Below are 25,937 nucleotides of genomic sequence, written 5' to 3'. Positions count from 1 at the left end.
TTATTAGATCATGAACACAATATCACCACAGTTTCTCTTCTAAATTCACCAGACACCATAGTTCTAGCCCAATGACACACATGTTGGCCTTTGTGTGCCACCATGTGGTTCCTGAGAATCAAATCTGGGTCCTCTGGAAGAGCAGCTAATGTTCTTAACCACTGAGTAACAGAATGAATATGTGTATTTTAAGCCTTGGGTTTGGGCAATTTTTTTATAAGCCATATAATACTAATACAAAAGCAGACTGTAAACTCAAGATTCTCCAGGCTTCAGAACACATGCATGCTTCTGTGGAGCTTGCAATGATCCATTTCATTTAGAGTAATTCCCCCTCAAAATGCAAATATTTTTCTTTTTTATATATTTAAGTACCTTCCAATCACTATGAAGGCCTGTGTGATTCATGCCATCAGAATCCACTTCTACATGGACACTGGGTTGTGTGCATATCTGTGTTCCTAGCATATGCAGAGGCATGTATATTTGGATAGCCACTTCCAGTTTGCAGGTTCTAGGAGCTTCATTGGTTCTTATTTCCATAAACCAATGCTAAAAAGTGAAATCATAAACACAATGCATGCATCAAAAAGCAGTTTTTAAAATTGAGGTAAACCTTGCATAAGAAAAATGTAGCCTTTCATTTTATGACACTGGGTGACCCTTGAAGGCATTCTGTTCAGTAAAATTAGCTAAACAGAAAAAGACACTAGGTAAACCAACTTCTAGGAGGAGCTTAGAGAAGTTCAATCCACAAAAACATACAGTGAAGTAGAAAATAACCTGAGCTAACGATATGAATACAAAGACAGAGTCCATCCTTCTGTTGTGTACAAGAAAGACATCTAAACTTCAAAGACAGACATTACCTCAGGGTAAAGGGCTGGGAAAAGATCTTCCAATCAAATGGACACAAGAAGCAAGCAGGCGTGGCTATCCTAATATCTAACAAGTTAGACTTCACACAAAAATCAATCAAAAGAGATGAAGAAGGTCATTTCGTATTCATCACAGGGAAAATCCATCAGTAGAAAGTCTCAATTTTGAACATGTATGTCCCAAATACAAAGGCACTCACATTCTTAAAAGAAACACTACTAAAACTCAAATGTCACATAAAACCTCATACACTTATAGGGGGAGACTACAATACCCCACTCTCTCACACCACTAGGCAGGACCACCAGTCAGAAACTTAACCCCCCCAAAAAAAGAACTAACAGAACTTATGTCCCAATTGGTTTTAACAGACATCTATAGAACATTCCATCCAAACACAAAAGAATATATCTTCTTCTCTGCTCCACATGGAACATTTTCTAAAATCAACCACATACTAGGCAACAGATTTTTAAAAAAATTGGAATAGTACACTGTATCTTATCAGACCACCAAGCTTTAAAGTTGGAATTCAGCAACAACACAAAGTGCAGAAACCCTACAAACTCATGGAAACTGAACAATGTGCAATTGCACCATACCTGTGTCAAGGAAGAAATAAAGAAAGAAATTAAAGACTTCCTAGAATTCGACAACAATGAAGACACAACATATTCAAACTAATGAGTAACTTTGAAAGCAGAGCTAAGAGGAAAGTTCATTGCACTAACTGTTCACATAAAGAAACTGGAGAATAGTCACGCTAGAGAATTAACAGTACAACTGAAAACTCTAGCAAACTCACCCCAAATGAGTAGATGCCAGAAAATAATCAAAGTGAGGGCTGAAATCAATAAAGTAGGAACAAAGAAAACAGTACAAAGAATCAATGTAACAAAAAGTTGGTTCTTTGATAAAAATCAACAAGATAGACAAAACTTTATCCAAACTAACCAAAAAGTAGAGAGAGAACATGCAAATTAGCAAAATTAGAAATGAAAAGGGGGACAAAAAATGGACACAGGAAGTACAGAGACTCTTCAGGTCATACTTTCTGAACATAACATCAGTAGCACAGACACTAAAATTGACAATTAATAGATGGGACCTCCTGAAACTGAGATGCTTCTGTAAGGCAAAGGACACAGTCAACAAAACAAAACAGCAGCCCACTGAATAGGAAAAGATCTTCACCAACCCCATACCTGACAGAGGGCTGATCTCCAAAATATACAAAGAACTCAAGACACTACTCACCAAAACACTAAATACTCCAATTAAAAAGCAGTGTACAGAACTAAATAGAAAATTTTCAATAGAAGAATCTAAAATGTGTGAAAGACACTTAGGAAAATGCTCAACATCATTAGCCATCAGGGAAGTGCAAATCAAAACAACTCTTGAGAAACCATCTTACTCCTGCCAGAATGGCTAAAATAAAAAATACCAGTGATAGCTTATGCTGGAGAGGATGTGGAGAAAGGGGAACACTCCTCCACTGCTGGAGGGAGTGCAAACTTGTACAGCCACTTTGGAAATCAGTATGACAGTTCCTTAGGAAGATAGGAATCAGTCTACCTCAAGATCCAGCAATTCCATTTTTAGGCATGCACCTAAAAGATGCACATTCATACAACAAGGACATCTGTTGAGCTATGTTCATAGCAACATTACTTGTAATAGCCAGAACCTGGAAACAACCTAGATGCCCTTAAACTGAAGAATGGATAGAGAAAATGTACATTTTCACAATAGAGTACTACTAAGCAGTAAAAAAAAAAAAAAAAAAAAAAAAAAAAAAAAAAAAAACCAACAGAATCTTGAAATTCACAGACAAATGGATGAAACTTGAAGAAACCATCCCAAATGAGGTATCCAAGTCACAAAAAGACAGACATAGTATGTACTCACTCATATATGGATTTTAGACATAGAGCAAAGGATCACCAGCCTACAATCCATGCCACCAGAGAAACTAGGAAACAAGGAAGACCCTAAGAGAGACAACCATGGTCCCCTCACAGAAGGGGAAAGGAACAAGGTCTCCTGAGCATATTGAGAGCAGGCAATAGAGGGGGGAGAAGAAAGAGAAGGGGAGAAGAGGCTGAAAGAGGAGGACATGAGGGAGCAGGAAAATTGAGTTAGGGGAAGAATAGAAAAGAACAAGAAAAGAGATGCCATAGTAGAGGGAGTCATTATAGGTTTAAAGAGAAATTTCATACTAGGGAAATGTCCAGAGACCTACAAGGATGACCCCAACTAACAATCTAAGCAGTAGTGGAGAGGCTACCTTAAATGCCCTTCCCTGATAATGAGATTGATGACTACCTTATATGCCATCCTAGAGCCTTCATCCAGTAGCTGATGGGAGCAGAAGCAGAGAGCCACAGCTAAACACTGAGGCAAACTCCTAGAATCCAGTTGCAGAGAAGGAGAAGTGATGAGCAAAGGGATCAAGACCAGGCTGGGAAAAACCACGGAAACAGCTGACCTGAACAAAGGGAGCTCATGAACTCCAGACTGATAGCTTGGAAACCAGCAAAAGACAGACCCAGTCTCCCTGAACATAGATCTCTGTTAGGAGGACTGAGAAGTGTATGGTACCTCTGACAATGGGACCAGGATTTATCCCTAGTGCAGGAATAGGCCTCAGGAGCCCATTCTCCATGGAGGGATACTCTCTAAACCTAGAGACATGGGTAAGGGCCTAGGCCCTACATCAAGTGATTTGACAGACTTTGATGAACATTCATGGAAGGCCTCACCCTCCCTAGGGAGTGGATGGGGGATGAGATGGGGACATCTGTGGGAGCATGGGAGAGGGAACTGGGATAGTTATGTAAAATAAGAAAAATATTAAACAAAAACAAAAATAAACTACCTCTTCACGCAATGCTCCCCTCCCCCACTCTCAATATGCTCAGGAGAACTTGTCCCTTCCCCCTTCTGTGAGAGACCTTGTATGAATCTCTTAGGTTCCTCCTTCTATCCTAGTTTCTCTCGTGGTGTGAATTGTAAGCTGTTGATCCTTTGCTCTATGTCTAAAATCCATATGTGAGTGAATATATGCCACGTTTCTCTTTTTGTGACTGGGTTATCTTACTCAGGATGGTTTATTCAAATTCCATGCATTTTTCTGTGAATTTCAAGATTCCATTGTTTTTTTGTTTTGTTTTGTTTTTGTTTTTTTCTGTTGAGTAGTATTCCATTGTGAGAATGTACCACAACTTCTTTATCCATTCTTCAGTTGAGGGACATCTAGGTTACTTCCAGGCTCTTGCTATTACAAATAATGTTGCTATGAACATAGTTTAACAGATTTCTTTGTTGCATGGATGTGGATCATTTAGGTATATGCATAAGAGTGGAATTGCTGGATCTTGTCATAGACTAATTCCCATTTTCCTGAGGAAATGTCATACTGATCTCCAAATGGCTGTATGAGTTTGCACTCCCACCAGCAGTGGAGGAGTGTTCCCCTTTCTCCACATCCTCTCCAGCATAAGTTGTCATTAGTGTTTTTGATTTTGGCTATTCAGACATGAGTTACATGGTTTCTCAGAGTTGTTTTGATTTGCATTTCCCTGATGGCTAAGGATGTGAGCACTGTCTTAAGTGTCTTTCAGCCATTTTAGATTCTTCTATTGAGAATTCTCTATTCAGTTCTGTACCCCACTTTTTAACTGGATTATTTGGTGACTAATGTCTTGAGTTCTTTGTATATTTTGGAGAAAGACAGGGTGAGGAGAAGAGAATAGATGGAAGCAAGAAAAGAGATACCTTAATAGAGGGAGCCATTATAGGTTTGAAGAGAAAATTGACACTACAGAAATGTCCAGATACCTACAAGGATGACCCCCAATTAACAATCTGAACAACAGTGGAAAGGGTACCTTAAATGCCCTTCCCTGATAATGAGATTGATAACTAACTTATATGCCATCCAAGAACCTTTATCTATTAGCTGTTGGAAACAGAAGCAAACACCCACAGGTAAACACAGCTAAACTCCTGGAATCCAGTTGCAGAGGAGTGATAAGAAAATGGGTCAAGACCAGGCTACAGAAACCCACAGAATCAGCTGACCTGAACAAGGGGGAGCTCATGGACCCCCAGACTGATATCAGGGAAACCAGCATAGGACCAACCCAGAACATGGGTCTCAGTTAGAAGGCCTGGACAGTCTATGGGACCTCTGACAGTGGAACCAGGTATGGATCCCTGGTGCACGAAAAGATTTGGGGGGCATATTCCCCATGGAGGGATACTCCCTTAACCTAGAGACAAGAGGGAGGACCTAGACCCTACTCCAAATGACTTGACAGATTTTGATGATCCCTCCTGGAAGGCATCACCCTCACTGTGGAGTGGGTGGGGAATGGGATTGGAGAGGGGTTGGGGAACATGGGCGGATGGGAGTGAGAGGGAATTGGGATGAATATGTAAAATAAGAAAATAATAATAATAGTAAAAGAAGAAAGAAACTATGTACAATAAGTATATGCAATATATACAGGCAGCAAGTACATGAACAGTTTCTAGTCCATTAGCATTAGACAAATTCAGAGAAAATACTCAATTATCTATTCTTTCTTGATGAGTCCAAAGTCTTGTACTTAATTTACTTTCTATTCTATTTTGCATTATCAAATTATCTTTTAATGTCTTTTAAACCTATTACATTTAACACATCTTAGTGAGTTTTTATTGTTTTTTATTTTTATTAATTTATTTTTTATATTCTAATCCCAGTTCCCTCTGCCTCCTCTCCTTCCCCTCCACAGAGGGGTCTCCCCTAGGAAGTCTACTAAGTCTGTCCCATCATCTTATTGAGCAGGACCAAGGCACCTCTCCATCCCCCCTACCCCTGAGTGTAGGCTGGGCAAGGTATCTCTCCATGTAGAATGGGCTCCACTAAGTCAGTTTGGGCATTAGAGTTAGATCTTGGACCCACTGCCGGTGGCCTCATATAATACCCCAGTCACACCATTGCCACATATATTAAGGGAGCCTAGTTCTGTCTTACGCAGGTTCCCCTTTTGTCAGACCTGAGTCAGTGATCTCTCACTAGCTGGGGTCAGCTGATTCTGTGGGTTTCCCCATCATGGTCTTGACTACTTTGTTCATATTTTTGCTCCTCCCTCACTTTGATTGTACTCCAGGAGTTTGGCCTATTGGTTAGTTGTGGATTTCTGCATCTGCTTCCATCTGTTTCTGGAAGAGGATTCAAGCTTCTCTGGGATTATGGCTGGGTATCTTTTGCTTTATGTCTTGTATCCACTTATGAGTGAGTACATACTATATTGTCTTTCTGCTTTTGGTTTACTTATTTAGTGAGCTTCTTTACTGATTTTTGTAAACAAGAAACACTATCACTATACTATTTAGTTTTCAACTCCCTCAGATACTTGAAAAGGAAATAATATTAATCAAGTAAACAGAAACTGTGAATAAGCAACTTCCCCAAAAATGTGAGAAATAACAGAAACAGCTGGCTGCCTAGACAGTCACCCAATATTACTCTGCAACATTGGGGCATTCATTTTTGGCCTACAGGGCTAGCACATCTGACAGACATTTCTGTGAAGCAGGATATTCTGAAGGACTAATCCACCTTTTCTTGGCAAGGGTTGCAGTCACTCTTTTTGAAGTCCCGTTTGTCTAATTTGGACAGCATACTGTTAGCAGCTGAGGCAAGGGAACTTTCTTGCACAGTGGCTTACCTTTGCCACAAAGAAAGTAAACTCCATTCTCTGACATTCAGACAGGTTTTATTTGTACAAGCAAGATATTATCACAGGTAGTTGTATACAAAAGTTGAAACCCAATCTTGTGAAAAGTCTCCCATATGTCATCCTTATATGTGTCAATTTATAGAAACAATCATTTTGCTACTCAATACTCTACAATGTAACGCATGTTGAGCTGGGTCTCAAGACACATAACATTTGGATACTAGGATGGAAAGACTAAGTGAAGGCTACCTAGGCAGGAGAGGCTATATCAGCAAAGACCTGGTTAGCTTACAATAAGGTCACTTGGATGGTCTGAGACAGAAGAAGCTGGCCTGGCCATAGAATGCCAGATCAAGGCATGTGGTTCAGTCCTGTAAGTAGCGGGGAGGCAGGGAGACAGTCTATCTAAATCAAGAAGTAATTGTAGTTTGGGACATTATATGAGCTTCACTACCATGGAAATCAACCCGAGTTCAGAGGTCTTTGACAGAAATCAATCAGTAATCTTTTTTGTTCTGTCAGAAACCTGCTATTGGATACATACAGCTGCAAAATGGAAAATGTCACTGCAAGAGAAGCTCCAGAGATCCTGCTGCTAGTAGGCTGGCCCCTGAAGTGATTTTAGTAGATTCTATAGGCATTCACCACAGGCAAGTTGTGATAAAGGAAAGATGCAATACACGGAGTAGGCAGTGAAGCCTAAGAGCCCGGCTAGCTATGCAGCAATCAAAGAAAAAGATGGATTAGCAACTTGTCTCATTGCTGTGATAAAGTACCCAGAAAAAAAGCAACTTAAAGGAGAGGCACTTTGCTCCCTGAGATGGCTTCCCAATCTTGCCACCTTAGGTTTGTTTTTAATTAATTAATTTATTTATTTTATATAACCAAGTCCATTTAAATGAAAACAAACATTTATAGACAATATTTGGGAATTTGGGCGTCGTTCTTTCCAAACTATTTCCTGCTGGTAAGGGGCGCTGTCATGGGGGATTCTAAGAAGATGCAGAAATCCTGGCTGTAGTCTGCAAGGCTGCTTTGTCCAGCTGTTTTGAATGTAGGATCACCTGGTAGTCTGTTTCAGGTGGTCTGGCTTGATCAAACCACACTAGTCTGGAAGGAATCCACAGCTTTTCATTTTCTGTGGAAACAAAAATAGAAATCCTTTTCCCCAGCCATCTTAGTTTTTTAAACAAGGTCTCTCATCAAACCTGGACCTCACTGGTTCAGACAGTTTTGCTGAGCAACATACCCTCCAGGTTTCCTGCCTTGACCTTCTCAGCATTGGGATTTTAGATATGAACCACTGTGTTCAGCACTTCTTTCCTTCCTTCCTTCCTTCCTTCCTTCCTTCCTTCCTTCCTTTCTTCCTTCCTTCCTTTCCTTCCTTCTATTCTCCTCATCCTCCTTCTTCCTCTTCCTCTTCCTCTTCCTCTTCCTCCCCTCCTTCTCCTCCTTTTTGTTGGGGGGGGCAGGTTTGGTTTTTCAAGACAGGGTTTCTCTGTGTAGCTTTGGAATCTGTCCCAGAACTCATTTTGTAGACAGGTGGCCTTGAACTCACAGATATTTGCCTGCCTCTGCCTCCTGAGTGCTGGGATTAAAGGCATGCACCACCACCATCCTACATGTTGAGCTTGTGTAGAATTTTGCTGCCTAAGTTCTTGAGTCACATTGTTTTTAATTTTGTTTGTTTTTGGTTTGCTTGTGTTAGAGATAGGGCTTCTCTGTGTATCCCTAGCGGTCCTGGAACTTGTTCAGTAGACTAAGCTGGTCTTGAACTCAGAGATCCATCTGTTTCTGTCTCCCTAGTGCTGGCATTAAAGGTATATGCCACCACCACAGGTTGTTTTTATTTTCTAATTACACTTTTTTGTTCACTTTAATTTTGGGGAGGGCATGCACCACATTTGCTTGATAATAGAAGCCAAAGAACACATTAAAAGAATTGGTTCTCTTCTTCTACTATGTAAGTAGAAGGAGATTGAACTCCATTCACCAGTTTTGGTGGGGTTCTGGCTACTTTTATGTCAACTTGACCTAAGTTAGACTCATTAGAGAGGAGGCAGCTTCAACTGAGAAAATGCCTCCATAAGATCAGGCTGTCGGCAAACCAGAAAATCTTTTACTTAGTGATTGACAGGGAGAGTTCTACCCACTGTGCTTGGTGCCATCCCTGGGCTGGTGTTCTTGGCTTCTATAAGAAAGGCTGAGCAAGCCATATGGAGTAAGCAGCACTCTTCCAAGACCTCTGCTTCAGCTCCTGCCTTCATGTTCCTTCCCTGTTTGAGTTCCTGTCTTGACTTTCTTCAGTGATGGACTACACTGTAGAAGTATAAGCCAAATAAACCTTTTCCTCCTCAATAGTTACCCTAACTAAGATAGGTGGCAAGCACCTCTATCTGTTGAACCATCTTACCAGCCCTGAATCACATTTTAACAGAAAATTTTCACTGTGGTAAAGCTCACATTGATTGGCACTCCCAGGGTTTTGTGCTCATAACTGGTGTGTGTATCCAAGTCTCTGGAAGCAAACCCAACATGAACTCTCTGTTTGTTTTATAATTATCTCCATATGGGTTAGCTTGAGATGATAACTTAAGGAGGAATGGTCTGTTTTTGTCCATGGTTTAAGAAGATTCAGTTCATCATAGGCTTACTCTATTGCTTCTGGACCAATGGTGACATTCAACACCATGAATGAGAGGATAGAGTAGAACAACAGTGTTCAATTAAAGGTGTCCTGAGGGCACAGAGAATGAAAGGGAAATGGCCAAGGTAAGACATATACTATTTGAAGGCAAGTCATCAGTGACCTATTTCCTCCAACTTAGCCCTACCTCTTAATAGCTCATTCACCTTAGAAATTATCATTGGGTTAATCTGTGATAATGATCAGATCATGTCAAGATAGTGTTACCAGTTGAAGACCGTGCCTTCAATTCATGAGCCTTTTGAGGAGAAATTTCATATGCCAAACATAACATTCCCTCCCCATCTCACAGTGACCTCTCAAGCACTTGCAGTCTTTAAACATTTATCTACTGAAGTGTTATTATACAATATTTATCCTCCAGTGTGTCCAAAGCATAATGGTTTCAGGGCTGTCTATGTTGCAGTATATATTAAAATTTTATTCATTTTATGTTTCATTAGTATGCTATTGTGTCTATGTGTATAGTTTCCTTATTGTAGCTGTTATGAATAATGCTGCTATGAACATGGTCATACAACAATGTGAGTTCCAATCTTTGCTTCCTTTTCTTTCCCTCCCTCCCCATCTCCTTCCCCCTTCTTTCCTGTCTTCCCCTCTCTTCCTTCCCTTTATCTATACCTCTAATTTTCCTTCTACTTTGTTGAGACACCTAGGTTGGCTTTGAACTTGCTAAGTAGATGGAGATGACCTTGGATTCCTGATTCTCTTGCCTCTATCTCTGGAGTGCTGGTATTAGAGGCAGGAATGCATCATTGTTCCCAGATTTTGTCAGCAATGTCACTACCGCCTCTTTATCTTCCTCATCCATACAGAATTTTGCTATGTAGTCCAGGCTAATTGAATTCATGGTGCTCCTGCTTCAGTTTCCAAGCAGCTGAGATAACAGTTATGTGGTAGCATGTGTTGTAGTTGGTAGCTTTTATGCATTTCACCCAGTCCTGTAGCCACTTATAAAATAACACTCTGAGGCTTAATATTAATTACAATTGTTTGGCCAATGGTTCAGGCACATTACTGACTAGCTCTCACAATTAAATTGACCCATTTCTATTGTTCTATATTTTACCACATAGCTCATGGCTTGTTACCTCACATCTTGCTTCCCCAGTGGCTACATAGCATCTCTCCTACTCCACCACCTTCTTTCTCTCCATAACTCTGTTTGGACTTCCCACCTATATTCTGCCTGGCCCTTGGCCAAAACAGCTTTATTCATCAACCAATAAAAGCAACACATATTCACAGTATGCAGAAGGACATTCCACATTACTGTGTGGCCTCCTTGCTTTTATTTCTTTTCAGTATTTATACAGACAATATTGTTGGTAATTGTCACCCAAGGTAAGCTGGATACTGGCTTCTAAAATTCACATTTGCTGGAAACATCAAAGTGTGTCTTTGTTTGTAAATAGAATCTTTGTGGATCTAATTCATTACCTTAACATGAAATTGTGCTGGAATAGCACAGGCTCTAATTTAAAAACCAAGCTCTGCTGTGCTGCCATGGAGGTCATGCAAAGACAGAGGCAAAGGTTGGAAGGTGACACATATTAGAAGAAAATGCCAAGGACTGCCTAATGATCACTCAAGGAGCAAGGGGGGGGGGTTTCCTCCTTGAGTCTTCAGGCCTCACTACGCACTGACTGCAGACTTCTGGTCTCCAGAAGTATAAAAAGAAAATTGCTACTGTTCCAAGGCACCAAGTTTTCCACAGACAATTAATGTGGGACCCTTGGGAGTACCAAATTGTTAAGACAAGGTAGCAAGTTCATTATCAAGTGTTGGGCACATCGCTTAACACTTCTATGCTAGGTAATCTTGTCAACTTCACTGAATCTTCAATCAACTAAAACATAAACTGCTGTGCCTTTCCTATGAGGGATCTTAAAAATCAGATTATATGAAGCATTTTACAAAAGAACAAAGCCCAGAGAAAGGAGAATGACCTATCCAAAGTCACAAAGTGTTGAAAATTTTAAAGAGTGTGAGAATTTTAAAGTTATACTCTGTTGCTGTGTGCCAAGAAAAGTTTATCAACACTGAACTTACCTGATATACCATTTTTCATGTCAAAAAATAGTGTGTATAATTTGTCTTGATTATCCGTAGCCTGTATACCAAGTGAAAACAGGATGGAGCTTAGTCCACTGGCCACAGTTGTCTAAATCACAGTTACATCCATTAGCTAAACACACATGCCTAATCTTCTCCAGGCCAAGTTCATTGCAAATGAGTTTATCCCCAACACAGTAATTTCAATAGTTTCTCTGACCCCAAGAAGTTCATGTATGTAGCAAAGAGAAATGAAAACACATGTATACATAAGGACTTGTCCAAGCATGTGTATAGCAGCTTTATTTACAATAGTCTCAAACTACAAACAAGCCATTGAGTAAACGAAATCTATAACTATATCAGAGAATGTTCTTCAGCCATAGTAGAAATGAAATTCTAATATATTGTATGAATTTACAGATATGATTTGAGTGTATCTCCAAGGATTTATGTACTAAAAAACTTAGTTCCCAACTTGGAATTTAGCATAGGTCATTGGAACACTGTTCTCAGAAGAGTAAAGCATAACTCTTGTGGGACTCCAGTTTCTTTCTAGAGGAATTTTTTTTCAAAAGAGCAGGATTTGTCAGATGTTATGGCTATCTTCATTCTCAAATGGGTTGGATTTTGAATCATCTAGGAGACACACCTCTTTTGTTTCTATGAGGGAGTTTTCAGGGTGATTTGTTTGAGGAGAGGAAAATAGCCCTGAATGTGCTCAGCAGTATACCATGGGCTGGGGTCCTGGACTTTATAAAAAAAAAAGAGAGATCGAGAAAGTGAGCTGAGTACCAGCATTAATTTCTCCTGGCTTTCTAAGCACAGATGAAATGTAATCAGCCATGTAACAATACTACCACTGTGCCTTCGGGACCATAATAAACTATCCATTCAAACTGTGGACTCAAGTAAGTCCTTCCTTCCTTAAATTGCCCATATACTTCTGTCAGAGCAACAAGAAAAGTAATTAACACACAGAATATGGTATCACATGTCTGCAGTCCTGGCACTTTGGTAGATTGTTTCTTTTTTCAACAAACCCAGGTGGAGTTTATTGGGGGAGAGTGGGAGGGGACACGACGGGAAAGGGGGAAAGAAGCAGAGAAGCGGGAGAGAGAGGGGGAGAACATGTAGGAGGTGCTCCCTTAAAAGGAGAAGCTTGCACATGTGTACTGAGTGCCTACACAGCCTCGCTAATGTGTGACATAGTCATGACTTGGCCACACATCACAGAGCCCCTTTGAGCTGTCTAAGTATCTGCCTGAATGCAAGGTATGCATGTCCTGCCCATTGTCAGGGTGCGGGGTCAGCATAATGTTGGATTCCAAAAATCCCATCTCTTAATATTTAAAATGTGGGAAGTTAGGCGTGGCAGGTTAGGGAATAAGGATGTCAAATTCTCAAGAGTACTTCCTAGTGACCTGGGGGGGGCATTGACCATCTTTGGGGGACCTGAGAAAACTGTGGTGCTGTCTCATCCTGGGGTAGCTGGTTGTTTCATCACAGTCCTAGCTGTATGGAACTATCTGGTGCCTCTTAGACCTGGCAACATGCTGGCAGAGAGGAGGACAAGGTTAAGTTTAGGAAAAAAAATTAATTTTTCTTAGGTCCTGGTACTTGAGGGGAGGATTGTAAGATGAGGCAGGGGTTCCTGAGGGGTTTCCAAAATGAGGGAAAGCAGTCCTGGGACCAGAAATAGGTTGAATAATATTTATCTGATGTGACTCTGACCTGTTTGGGTGGGTCTAATTCTGCTCCCTTGAACTTACAAGAATCCTTTGAGTTTGTGAAAACATAAATAAATAAATATAAAATAATATAAATATAAATATAAATATTAGACACATTAACAGTATACTCATGTTGGAAATGATTGTTTGAAAGCATTAACACTTTTAAAAACTAGCAGATATCTTTAACACAATTAAAAATACCTTAATTTTGAGCTTGTAGTTATTATCATATAGTGGTATAGCATGTTGTTTAGTACCCTGTCAGAGTTGGATTAATAACTTATTAAAACTTTATTAATTAATCTTAAGAGTATAAACAGTAGCATGATGAGAGAGAAATCTGGAATGTGTTTTATGCATTTAAATGTCTCAAATAACTTTTTTTTAAACCATCACTTAAACCTTTTTATCCTCAGACCTTCATAACTTGAATTCATATACCTTATTTTACCATCTTAGATCTTCCCTTCCTCAGACATTCATAACTTGCATTTATCCATCTTATGTTAGACCTTTCCATCCTCAGATCTTTATAACATACACTCTCAGTCCTTCATACACTTACACTCTCCTATCTTTACATAGATAAACCCTGTAACACCTGTTTCTGAAATCTGTTTTGTGACAGAGCTTTGGCTGCTGTTTTAAGCTGGCAAAGCTACCAGTCTTCAAAAGCATCAGAGTTCTTGAGAAGGACAAAATTTTACCTGAGTTAATGATTAGAGAGTAACAAGGACTTACTAGCTGGCAGCATGGACAGCCACCCCCAGGTCCTCCACAGTTCTTGAGGTCAGAGGCCCCAAGTGCACCTGCCTTCTGCTGATGGCACGAGACCTGTGGATTAGGAGCTTTTGGAAGACTTTACCTACCATTGGCCTAAGCAACGTGAAGAAAGTCAAATCCACTCCCCTCTTGTCCATGGTCCTTAAAGCCCTTTGCAGCAGTTGAGATGAAAGGCAGGATTGCTCAGTGGCTAGTGTTACCACTTTTGTGGGTGGAGCTTCTTCAGTGTCCATCAGTCTTCTTTGGAGGAAATGGGGTGGGGTCAGCAGTTGGCCTATCTCTTTGTTATAAAAGCTTTTTAATAATACATTTTAAATACCATATTCTGGCACCAAAAGGTTGTTCTTTTGTTTCAGTTTCATACAAGATGAAACACAAACCATGTTTCAGTTATGAGTAGATGGAAACACGAATCATGAGACTCAACAAATCCTTGTGGAGTTTATTGGGGGAGGGGGAGACACGAAGGGAAAAGGGGAAAAGAATCGGAGAAGGTGGAGAGAGAAGGGGCAAAAGGAGAGAGAAGGCAAGATTGTTCCTAATTTAAATAAAAAAAAGTTAAGAACGGAAACACACACACACACAAAGAAAGAATATCTCTTTTTTCTATACTTTTATTCCCTTTGAGCCACCAACTTGTGGGATTGTGCTATCCACATTAGTTCTTTTTCTAGGATTAAAGGGGAAGCAGTGATGAACAAAGGCAAGCAAGGTGCTACACAGGTATAGATGCTAGCAAATGACTGGTGAGCTGATCAGTTCTGCAGGGAGGCAGAAGTTGAAGCAGATCTCAGAGGGACGTTTAGGCCTCTGAGGGATATGTTGGTCAGGGACAGGCATTTAGATTTATTCCAGGTGAGACGATGAGCCTCTAACATGAGGCTAGCAGGCTGCTGTTGGAACTGTCAGGCTCCCTCTAGCTGCCGGGTACAGAATGCGCCAGGGAGTCTGCTGTATATGCAGGGATGGATACAGGTGACCAAGTGATGCTCATAGCTTTCTTTAGGATTTGGAACCCTGCTGCGCCCTCACAGCCAGAGTACTAAGCTTGGTGGAGGGTGTCGGGATTGAAACACTTAACAGACCACCATGAGAGGTTAAGAAGAAGCTGCTGCCATCACCACTGTTTATTACAGAGAGTAATGGGCTTATATACCCAAGCCAGGGGATGGGCTAAGCATAGGAGGAAGTCATGCGCCACCCACACCTGGGGTAAAGGTACTGGCACTGCCTACAGGAGAGTTCTGAAAACAACCTTGTTTGCTCAACCTTGTTTGCACGGAAGTTCTACAGCTGGGTGGGGAGGAAGAGAGCTATGAGGGACAAGTACTTAAATTTCACAACAGAGCCCCAGCAATTGGGAGACCAGTGATGCCATTTGCTAAGATAGAATACTTGATGAAAGAGGAGCTGTGACTCTGGTGACATAGGCGGACACGTGTTTCAGATATTGCAATGCCTCTAGTACGTCCTATTTGAACAAAATGGCAAAGCTGTTAATTAGAGCTCTATTCACATTGATGTCTTATGACTTTCCTGTGAGGTTTATTGAGCAGCTTCACTGATAGGAAAAGACAACAGAATGAGCCCAGATGCTTGTACTGTGATTTGAATCTCTCAAGTGGTTACAAAGAGAGATTTCACCAGCTAAGTCCAAACAATATTAATTCTTGCTCCAACTGAGGTCAGGATTCAGGGTGGAAAATGCTGCCTTGGAAATATTACGGAGATATTAGTTATTCCTTGTCAAGTGCTTATGCAAATTCCACATTAACTTAACGGGGCTCTAAAAAGAACAATGCAGAGGGGCCTCTCACATTAGGAAAATATGCAGGCGGAAGGTTTTGCCCTGCCTGACTTAGCTTGCAGGATTCGTGAAGCCACCGTGTATTCTGCATATAGATAGAGAGGAGGAGGACTCCTTCTCATCATAATGAGCCTTGGGAAGGAGTAAAGACCAGGAGGCCTTTTGCACCTTGTTTTCCTTCTGGACCACTGCCACATGACTAGTATTGCCTTTGTCTTCACCAGTGTGTAGGCCCTGAGGTGTTAAGAAAGTCCCTCAAGCCCCAAGGGGAGGCCATGTAGCTCTGTGTTTGAGTACATGCCTAGCATGTGTGAGGCTCTAGACTCAATCCCTCTTCTCCTCTCCCTCCTCCCTCTCTTTTCCTCTTCCCTCTCCCTCCTTCCCTTTAACCCCCTCTTCCCTCCTTCCTCTTCTCATCTCTCCCCTCCTCATAATTCCTCTCCCCTCCCGTCCCTCTTTTTCTTTTGCTAGGGAGCCAACCAGGGCCCCTACCTTACTAGTAGAACAGGGTTTTCTAAGGCAAAGTCTAGCTTTTATACAGTAGGGTTCTGAGGGTCCTTGGAGAAACTGATTTCTAACATATCAGTAATCTGATCTTGACCCCTTTGTAGTGTTATCTCATCCATGCTTAGCCCTCTTCAGGGTTCACATGTCTTAGGAGACTATAAACTTCATCTGGTCCACAAGCCTTGCATGAGGTAGTGCTGGCAACTCCTATGCCATGTGTCCCTTCTCATCTCTGGTCCTTCCTGCATTCTCCCAGCCTTTCTTTGGGAACTATTTTTTCTCAGCTGGGTGAACTCTTACTTTCCCTTTATATCAATTCTATAGAACAATCTTCCACGGGCAGGATTGCTCCACTATCTACACAGGGCCTTGATTCTAACAGCTTCCATCTCCTGGCTCAATTCCCCATGTTCTTGACTTTCCTCATTTCCCCTGCCCTGTAACAGACCCAAACAACTCTTTCAACCCCCCTGTGTGGCCAGGAAGAATCCAGCCTTATCCTTTCCTCCTACATGATGCTGGTCATTCTTCCATGAACCACAATCTTCAATGGCTTCCCTTTGTTCTCAGGATCAAACCTTTGCCATTGTCATGGCATTCAAGACCTTGCCTGACCTTGCCATAGGACAAGAGGCGAGATGAAGTGTGTTGTGGAGACTCTGAGGACAATTTGCTTGCAAGCGGAAAATAGAGGGTGCAGGCTCCATTTTCAGAGCCTCTGTTCATTTATGGGGTATGCTCTGCCAGTTCCCATATATCGGGGTCCTCATGGGCTAAAGGCTCAAATATGTGTCAATTTTGCCTGGTAGTTTTCTATTTCTTTTTCAATTTGTGGAGCAGTAGGCTTTTGAATTTTTAATTTTGTGTAGCAAGCACTTTAAACAAAACACTACTATGTCCCATGAAATAAAGGACTTTTGTACAGCAAGAAAGTTCACAATTGCAGAATAAAGGTCAGTCCCCTGGGGTTTGGGGCTTCTTTTTCCTTCTCTGCACAGAACTGGACAGAACCTTGAGCCATGGAGGAGGGGACTCAATGGGAAGCTAGGTTGATGGACAGGACCTTCCTTTCCTAAGGCTCCTTTTTCTTGTGCTCTCTCTCTCTCTCTCTCTCTCTCTCTCTCTCTCTCTCTCTCTCTCTCTCTCTCTCTCTCTCTCTCCCCTGTGTGTGTGTGTGTGTTCAGTAAGGCCCCTATAGGCATTAGGGCTCAAGGCTGAGGGAGGATAGCAGAAACTCATGGGAGGCAGCTAAAGCCTTGAGCACTGACTGAGTCCGTTTGGTTTCCTGGAGATAAAGGGTAACCCCAAGTTGGACTAGGAAGCCTTCATTTTGCTGACCTTCTGCTAGTTTCCAAGTGTTACTAGTGGCAGGGGCGAGACATCACGGAAGGACAAGATTTTACTATTGTGTTGTTTGTCTTGCTTTACTTTGTTTTTTTTTTGTTTGTTTTCTTTTTATTTTACATATCCATCCCACTTCCCTCTCCCTCCTTCTTTCCCTCTTACCCACCCTCTCATGTCCCTGACCACCCTCCCCTCCCATCCCCCCCACTCCACATGTAGGGTGATGCCTTCCAGGAAGGATCATCTAAATCTGTCAAGTCATTTGGAGTAGGGACTAGGCCCTCCCTCCTGCCTCTAGGCTAAGGCAGTTATCCCTCCATGGAGAATGTGCCCCAAAAGTCCTTTATGCACCAGGGATACATCCTGGTTCCACTGTCAGAGGTCCCTTAGACTGCCCAGGCCTTCTAACTGAGACCCATGTTCAGAGAATCTGAGTCGGTCCAATTCTGGTTTCCCAGCTATCGGTCTGAAGGTCCATTAGCTCTTCCTTGTTCAGGTCAGCTGTCTCTGTGTGTTTCTGTAACCTGGTCTTGTCCTCCCTCTCTGCATATGGATTCCAGTTGGGCTCAGTGTTTAGCTGTGGCTGTCTGCTTCTGTTTCCATCAGCTACTAAATGAGGGCTCCATGATGGTGGACAAGTTAGTATGTTTTCCTATATAGCACTAGTTGGCTTTAATATTATGGCAATTCTCCTGCCTCAGCCTCCTGAGTGCTGAAATTTAAGGGATGAGCCACAACTGTCAGGAAAATGAGATTTCAACATGGACAGTAGTGCTTTGTTGCAGAGGATGAGTCAAAGTGGGTAGCCTGTTGGGGGAGTGGGCAAGAAGGCACAGAATCAGTGGTGTCAGAGTCCTGGTTGGTAGATGCCACCCACTAAGGCTACTTTTGGCCATGGGTGAAGGCAGCTGCCGTGAAAAAGTGGCTGACATATAGACCCAAGGCTGAATATTTTCTGAGGAGGGTTTTGCAGCTGTTTATTTGGGAAGCAATAGAACGTCACAGTCTTGGCAAAATGCTGAAGCTCAGGGCTCCCAGGACATCGCTGTTCACTTCTTTCCCCCAGGAGCCTAAAGCTGGGCCGTGACTGAACATCAGACTGACCCCCTCCGGAAAGTCACTAGGGTCACTAACAATGTTCTCAGCATATTCAGGACAAAGGCTGTGCACCTAGGATGGCCTGCTGGCTCTTGTGGATAATGACAAACTTTTCTGTCTTGTGAGAAAAGGTCGGCATTTTAGGAGTGGAGCTTGAAGAGCTAATTGCTTTTTCCACTTAGTGGCAATATTCAGGGCATGAGAAGTTTAGGGAGGAGCTAGATGTTCAGGGTGAGAAGAAGGGAGTCAGACATTGTCCCAGAATTCAGATGCATTGGTAATAAGGAGATTGTGTGTAGAAGACAGGACAAGTATCATGACTTGTAAGTGTTGGACTTGCTGTATGTAAATCAGTTTCATGTTCAATCCCAACTGAACGATTCACCAGGCCTCTCAGATTCACATTAACCCCACTTATAAGAGACTGAGATACACAGTAGGCCCCAGATCCATCATCTTACAAAGGTAGAGTTATCTCGTAGCCTTATTCAGGCATTTTGATGGACAAGGTTTTTTGTTTATTCGGTGTCATTTGATGTATTATAACAACATTCTTTGCACTTGGTTCTTGCTCATACCACTTTGTGTGTTTGTGTTTCTAAGTCCCATATTTTATTTGGTGCAGTGGATAGAAGTGGGGAGGGAGGGAGAGAGAGAGAGAGAGAGAAAGGAAGAGTGAGTGAAAGACAGGGAGAGGGAGAGAGAGGGAGGGAGGGAGAGGGAGAGAGAGAGCAAGTGAGAGAGGGAAAGGGAGAGGGAGACAGAGGGAGAAGGAGGGAGAGGGAGAGGGAGAGGGAGACAGAGGGAGAGAGAGGAAGAGAGAGGGAGGGAGGGAGGGAGGGAGAGGGAGAGAGACAGAGAGAGCGAGTGAGAGAGAGGGAGACACAGGGAGAAGGAGAGAGAGAGAGAGAGAGAGAGAGAGAGAGAGAGAGAGAGAGAGAGAGAGAGAGAGAGAGAGAGAGAGAGAGAGAGAGCACATGTGTTGCTTCTGCCCAGGAACACTAGGAATGGCATTAGGAGCCATCCTTAGAAGTGACTGAAGACAGAGGCATGGGCAGGCTCCAAGCTGACACAGTGAACAGTAACTAACTCATTCTTTGTTCTGAGAGCTGGCTGTAGCCAGGCTCTTCTTGGGAGCTTTCTCTGCCAGGCTGCAGTAAGATTTTGGTTGTCGCAGCAGTGAGGGTGCCTGCATTCTTGCCACCAGGGAGGTGGACTCCATTTGCGGAGATTCATGGGAAAATACTGCAGCGCGTTTGTTGGTTCCGGGGCATATTTTTTTCTGATCGATCGAGCGGCTGTGACCTTTCGCGGTACTAACCCTGTCTCTAACCCAAACCTCGGCAACTATTCCTTAGAGCGTTGGCTCTGGATTGAGCCCACCTTCCTTGTTCCCGCAGTGGTGGTGTCTCTGGCTTCCACCTGGTTCCCAGCAGCTACACAAACAGTGCAGTTCTTTAGTCTGGGGCAACGGATTTTGCTGCAGCAGTCAAAGCAGCGAGCTGCGAGCGAGGCCAAGGCACTGGAGAGCCTTATGGCTGGGAGCACTGAACTAGAGAGGCAGTTGCGGACCAAGGTTACGGGCTGGCAGCACCCAAGCTCTGGGCCAGAGTCTGTAGTGGCCTCGCGGGAGACCATTCCTGAGCACCGTCTCCACTGCTGCTACCCACCCCCTGGCCTACGCTGACGCACAATTAGGGGCTCACAGGCCACTTCTGACATTTTCCTAGCAAGGATAGGGTGGTAAGGGGTCTGCGGCAGCGATTAGGCATGCCACCCAATCCAGATCGTGCGACCTAATGGTGTCTGTGAGCCCCGCCCGCGCCCTCTCCCCATGCCCCGCCTCCAGACTGCGGCTGAGTCCCAGACAGGGCAGTGTCGCCCAGTCTCCTGCCGTGGGCCCTGAGAGGTCGTCCCCTCCCCCAGTGCGGGTATTAGGGCGGCGCGCCTGTCATCTGTCCTTCCCAGCCTGGCTCGGGCGCCAGCTCTGGGCGGGGCCCTGCGGTTGTGACAGGCTCCTCCTCCCTAGCTCCTCCCCCCACCCCCGGGCGGGCCCTCATGCACTAACTGTGCTCCTCCGGGCCCCTGCGCCTTCTCCCAGCCATGGTGGCCTGGCACACCGCTTTCCTCGTTTGCTTCGTTTTCTCCTTGGCCACCCTGGTCCAGAGAGGTAAGGTGGGCGCGTGTTGGGGCACCCAGGGACCCCGCCCTGTGGCCTGGGGGTTGCTCTGCGCATGAGCGGCCCTGCCCCCGCCTGGCCGGCCTGAAGTGGGGGTTTCAGGCAATCTAGCTGGTCTGAGGCCTAGGGGTGAGGGTCTGAGGCTTCAAGGACTGAACCCACAGTGAATTGTATAGTCAAAGATGTGTGATGGGACCCTTATAATGCTGGTCTTGAAACACTAGGATGTTAAAATCCTGACCAAGCAGATGCCACCATTGGTGACAACAGCTGTCCCCAGCAGTATACCTTGGGAAAACCTTGGAAAAAGCAGTCATTTTGAAAATTGGCTATGGGGCCACCTGCAGCAAAAGCATCTGGAGAGCTTCCCAGGCGACTTCCTGGCCAGTTTCATCAGGATCTCGGTGGGGTTGGAGCAGGGACAAAGCAAAAATGGGGTGCGTGGGGAGGGGTGCAACTTATAGGTCTTATTAGCTCCCTACATGCTTTTGGTGTCCCTACACTGGTAGAGAATTAGGTCGTATCTTCTGGTAGAGATGGACACAGAAATTGTGCTGAATCAAGGGAACAAGTTTCTTTCACCTTATGCAACTCAATTTGTGCACCAGGCCCAGACACCTGGGCATCACCTGGGGTCTTGTTAAAAATGCAGTATCTCACACCGTGCCCCTGACATACTGAGTCAGATTCAGTGTTTTATTTAGCGTAATAACCAGATCCTAGGGTAATTTGCAGGCACATTCAAGGCTGAGTAGCATATTCTTATGATAAATACAGTCTGTGCTTGGAAATAAGATCTTAAACATGTGCCAGCAGAGTCTTCCTACAATTATTTATGTCCCATCTCTACATCACATAAACAAAGAAACAAACAAAACCAAAACAAAACCAAAACAAACAAACAAATCACCAAACTGGCTTCACGAAAACACAGTAATTGTAACTGAGCAGGAATTGTGCCTGGAGTTTTCTGAAAATGAAGGCAAATCTAACCATGGAAAACATAAGCTTCAGCAGACAAAAGTTGGTTGTAGCACTGCCTTCTAGTGAGGTTTATGTCACATATAAGAAACACTGGCAAAGAGGAGAACTCCTAGCCCAGAACTTATGCAAAAGATGCAGAAATGGTTAAGGACAACACTACAGTAGTTGCTACAAGAAGAATCTTGTACAAAGGCATGACCAGTCTGGGTTCTAGGAACTGGTGATGTAGAGGGTGAAGAAAGCCAAGACTCGCAATAGAGGGAGAAAAACCAACACAAGCATCAGACCTATGTGATAAACTGCTATGGAGAGAAGAAAGCAAACAGTCACAGGGGGTAAAATTTTTATTGTCTATTGGGCTTTTGTAGAGAAAAGTATCCAGGATCCCACTGTATCCTTAAGGGTTGTGTTCCAAACACTGTAGGAGATGCTTGAGACTATAAATACGTTTTTTTTTTTCCCCTTGCTGGAATTGGAACAAGAAAGCATGTGCATGCTAGATAATTGCAATTTATGGCATGGAGGTTTTGAAACTGGACTTATAAATGGCCAAGTCTTAGGTTTTCCTGCTTTGAGTTCAGAGATTGAGGAAGCTGGTAGAGGTGAAGTCATACAGTGATTAATTGGCAGCTAGGGTTTGCTCCCAGGCTTCTATTACTCTACAGTAGCCATCTTAAAACACTGGGCATAATTCATTTAGACCTGGAAGATGCCCACTTCTAACCTTCAATGGCTTCCTGTAAACAAGTTTTCTAAACCTGTTCAGTCAGTCCATATAATGACTAACAACCACAAAGGTGTCTTTGACCCAGGAATGTGTCCCTTAGATCAGCTATAATTTCCTGGGTGCTTTCTGTGAGTCATGTATAAAATATTTCTTCCTGTCTCCCTTTTTTTTTTTTTAAAGATGGGGACTCATATAACCCAATTTGACTACTTCAAGTTTGCTATGTATCGAAAAGTGGTCCTGAACTCCTGATCTTCCTGCCTCTGCTTCCTGAGATTCAGGCTTACATTTCTGATTCTTTTGGCTCTATTTCCTGAAACCTGGGCTGACACTTATATGCCATAATACCTAGCATGTATCTTGTTTCAAATCGCCACAATTGTTTAGGTTAAGTATTATCCTTCAAGTAAGGGGACTGTGGTCAGGTATCAGAAGAAATAGCCATGGTTTAACCCAGATAAGAGTGCCATCCTGTGATCCTTTTGTTTTGTTTGTCCTAAGAATACTGAATAGGAAGTAGCTTTGTTTTGGTGGTAGGGACTCACTTTTTTCTGTAGTGGGGTCCACAGAGCTTTGCGAATGTCCCTTTATTCTTGGTCCTGGTCATCAGTAATGGATTGTGCCTGAGCAAACTCTGCAGGCCTGCAAAAGGTCCCAGAAGCATATCTGGGGACAAGGTGCAAATTCCCTCCATGCTCTAGAAAGTAGACACAGGTTTTAGCTCCCCAGAGTTGAAAGGGCGTTTAAGAAGTCACTATCTGCTGGGTTGTGGTGGCACACATCTTTAATCCCAGCACTCAGGAGATAGAGGCAGGCGGATCTCTGAGAGTTCAAGACCAGCCTGGTTTACAGAGTGATTTCCAAGACAGCCAGGGCTACACAGAGAAACCTTGTCTGGAAAATACCACCCCGGACACACAAAACAGTCACATTCTCTAGAGAAAAGGACAATTAACTTAAATGTGTTTCTTACTGCTTCTGAAACATCTTCTGAGGACAGGTGTATCATCTGAAGGTGCCCAGAGAGTGGGAAGCTGTTTTTCTGGGCACCAGGAAGAAGGACCTCAGCTGTGTGTGTAGGTAAGAGTCAAACACATTCATGTACCAACCCAGGAAGGTAGACACTGTGACCTTCTCTGCCCCTAGACATACATAGTGACCTGTTGCAGTCTTGAAAGACAATGGACAAGTGAGGACAATATGCAACTCATACTGCTTTGCAATTCCATATCACTGCTGTCAGGATCATCCAATCAATAAATAGACAGCTCACAAAGGAAGAAGTATAAATGGTTAATAAGTACTTGAGGAACTTTTCAATATCCTGAGTCTTAAGGGAAGTGTGAATTAAAATTACTTGAGGTTGCAATGGTGCTGATGAGGATGCGCACTAAGGCCTTAGTCACCACTGATGGGGATGTGCACTGGTGCATCCACTGTGAAAATCAGTATGAGGTTCCTCGAAATCTGCAAATAGAATTCCAATATGATTCAGTTCTGCCACTCCTGGGCATATAACCAAAGAACCTTAAGTTAACAGACCACAAAGATATCTTCATAGCCATGGTTGTTGCTATACTACTCCCAATAGCCAGAATATGGAACCAGCTTAGATGTCCAGCAACTTACAAGAGTCTAATGAAAATGTGGTATATGTGCACAATGAAGTTTTAAAACAATTTAAAACTATTATTATTATCATCATCATCATTATTGTTTTCATTGTTGTGTGTATGTGGGGATGAGGGGGCACACATGCCACAGTGCACATGTGGAAGTTAGAGGACAACTTTCTTTAGTTGATTCTCTTCTTCCACTATGTAGGTTCCAGGGATAAAATTCAGATCATCAGGCTTGATGGTAGGTAAGTGTTTCTACCTAGTGAAACATCTTATCAGCCCCACAATGGAGTTTTATTTATCCATGAACAAGAAAAATTTATATTCCTTGCTGGAAAATGGGTAGAACTGGTGATCATCATGTTAAGCAAAATAAGCCACTGAGAAAGACAAGTACCCAAATGTTTTCTCTCATATGCTGAGTCTACATATGGATGCATGCACATATTTATATTTATATCGCGTGAAGATAAACTACGACTGTTGGGAAGAGGTAGGGGAATAGTAATGTGGCAAGAAGAAGAGAAGGTAATGGGGAAAAGATAAATCACATTTTTCTCGGATGTGGTCTATATGACCTCAAAGCAAGAAGGAGGCCGAAGGGAAAAGAAGAGAAGGTAATGGGGATCGGGGAGAGTGCACACGACGGAAGTACAACAGTATATGTATGAAAATGCTATAAGGAAAGCCACAACTTTGTATGTTAATTTAAAAGATGAAATACAAGTAGCAATAACCACTTCCTACATGGAAATTGTGAAGCTCCAGAGGGTTTAGGAACCTTTTGGTGAGTTTCTTCAATTGTATCATGGGGATAATGGTCCTTTCCTCCTGGTGTGGCAGTTATTAGGATTAAATGTGTTTAAGTGTCTAAAGTGCTCAGAATAGGACCTGCCTTCCAGGGAGTCCCTTTCTGGTTCGTACATATTAATCCTACTTCTTAGATGTTTTAAGCCACACTTGAAATATACACCTTGCAAATATTGACAGCATTGTTAATATGACATATTCAGAGATTGCACATCTGTACAAACAAAATACTAGATCTGTGGTTACTAGGGATTAGGACAAGGAGATGGGAAATGACTGCTTAAAGGATAAAGGCTTTGGGGAGTGATGAACATGTTCTAGAAATAGAGAAAAGTGATACATGTACAAGCTAAAAAATACTATAAAAACCACTGTGACTGTGTAGTATGTGACTTATGTATTCATTTAAAATAATTCACAAGGGCTGGAGGTGTAGCTCATTGGTAGAGCACGTGTTTAACATGTGCAAGGCCCTAGGTTCCATTCTCAGTACCTCAAAATGAAAGAATGGCTAAATAAAAAATTTTAAAAAGTCTTAAAAATAAGATGGATGTGGTGGCCCATGTCTGTAATCCCAGCATTTGAGAGGATGAAATAGGAAGATTGCTGTAAGTTTGAGAGCAGTCTGGACTACATGTGAGTTCCAGGCTAGCCTGGGTTATAGCCAACCAAAGTCAATGCAAACCAAAACACAACACCACACTAAGAGAAAACAAATGATCTTCTAATTATGCCAGGTATGGTGGCACATGCCTATTAATCTCAGTGTTCCAGAAGCTGAGGCAGGAGGATCTTGAGTTTGGGGCCAGCCTTCTACCTCAGCAAACAACCAGAAGTAGGTGCACATGATTGTGGGTTAGGACTGATTGTCAAGGGTTGGGTATGAGCATAGCAATCCTAGGTGCTGTGCTGCAGGGTTGAGTGGGCAGGCTAGGATTCTAATAAGAACCTGTGGACTGAGGGATGC

At 42.8% G+C, this 25,937-nt stretch overlaps 1 protein-coding gene across 3 annotated transcripts in view; it reads left to right on the top strand.

Annotated features, from left to right (window-relative positions):
• Positions 1-20,624: 20,624 nt before the first annotated feature.
• Positions 20,625-25,937, top strand: part of Cd99l2 (CD99 molecule like 2) — a 76,301-nt gene continuing 70,988 nt past the window's right edge. Inside the window, exon 1 of one of the 3 annotated variants that reach the window (XM_051178235.1) lies at positions 20,625-20,821. In XM_051178235.1, coding sequence (XP_051034192.1) covers positions 20,755-20,821 — 67 coding nt within the window. In that variant the 5' untranslated portion in view covers positions 20,625-20,754. The remainder of the gene's footprint in view (positions 20,822-25,937) is intronic. The other 2 variants (XM_051178232.1, XM_051178233.1) reach the window with 2 other exon arrangements.

This window comes from Phodopus roborovskii, unplaced genomic scaffold, assembly GCF_943737965.1.
Source record: "Phodopus roborovskii unplaced genomic scaffold, PHOROB, whole genome shotgun sequence".
NCBI lineage: Eukaryota > Metazoa > Chordata > Mammalia > Rodentia > Cricetidae > Phodopus > Phodopus roborovskii.
Note: the sequence above shows the minus strand (reverse complement) of the source record. Positions and strands in the feature narration are given on the sequence as shown.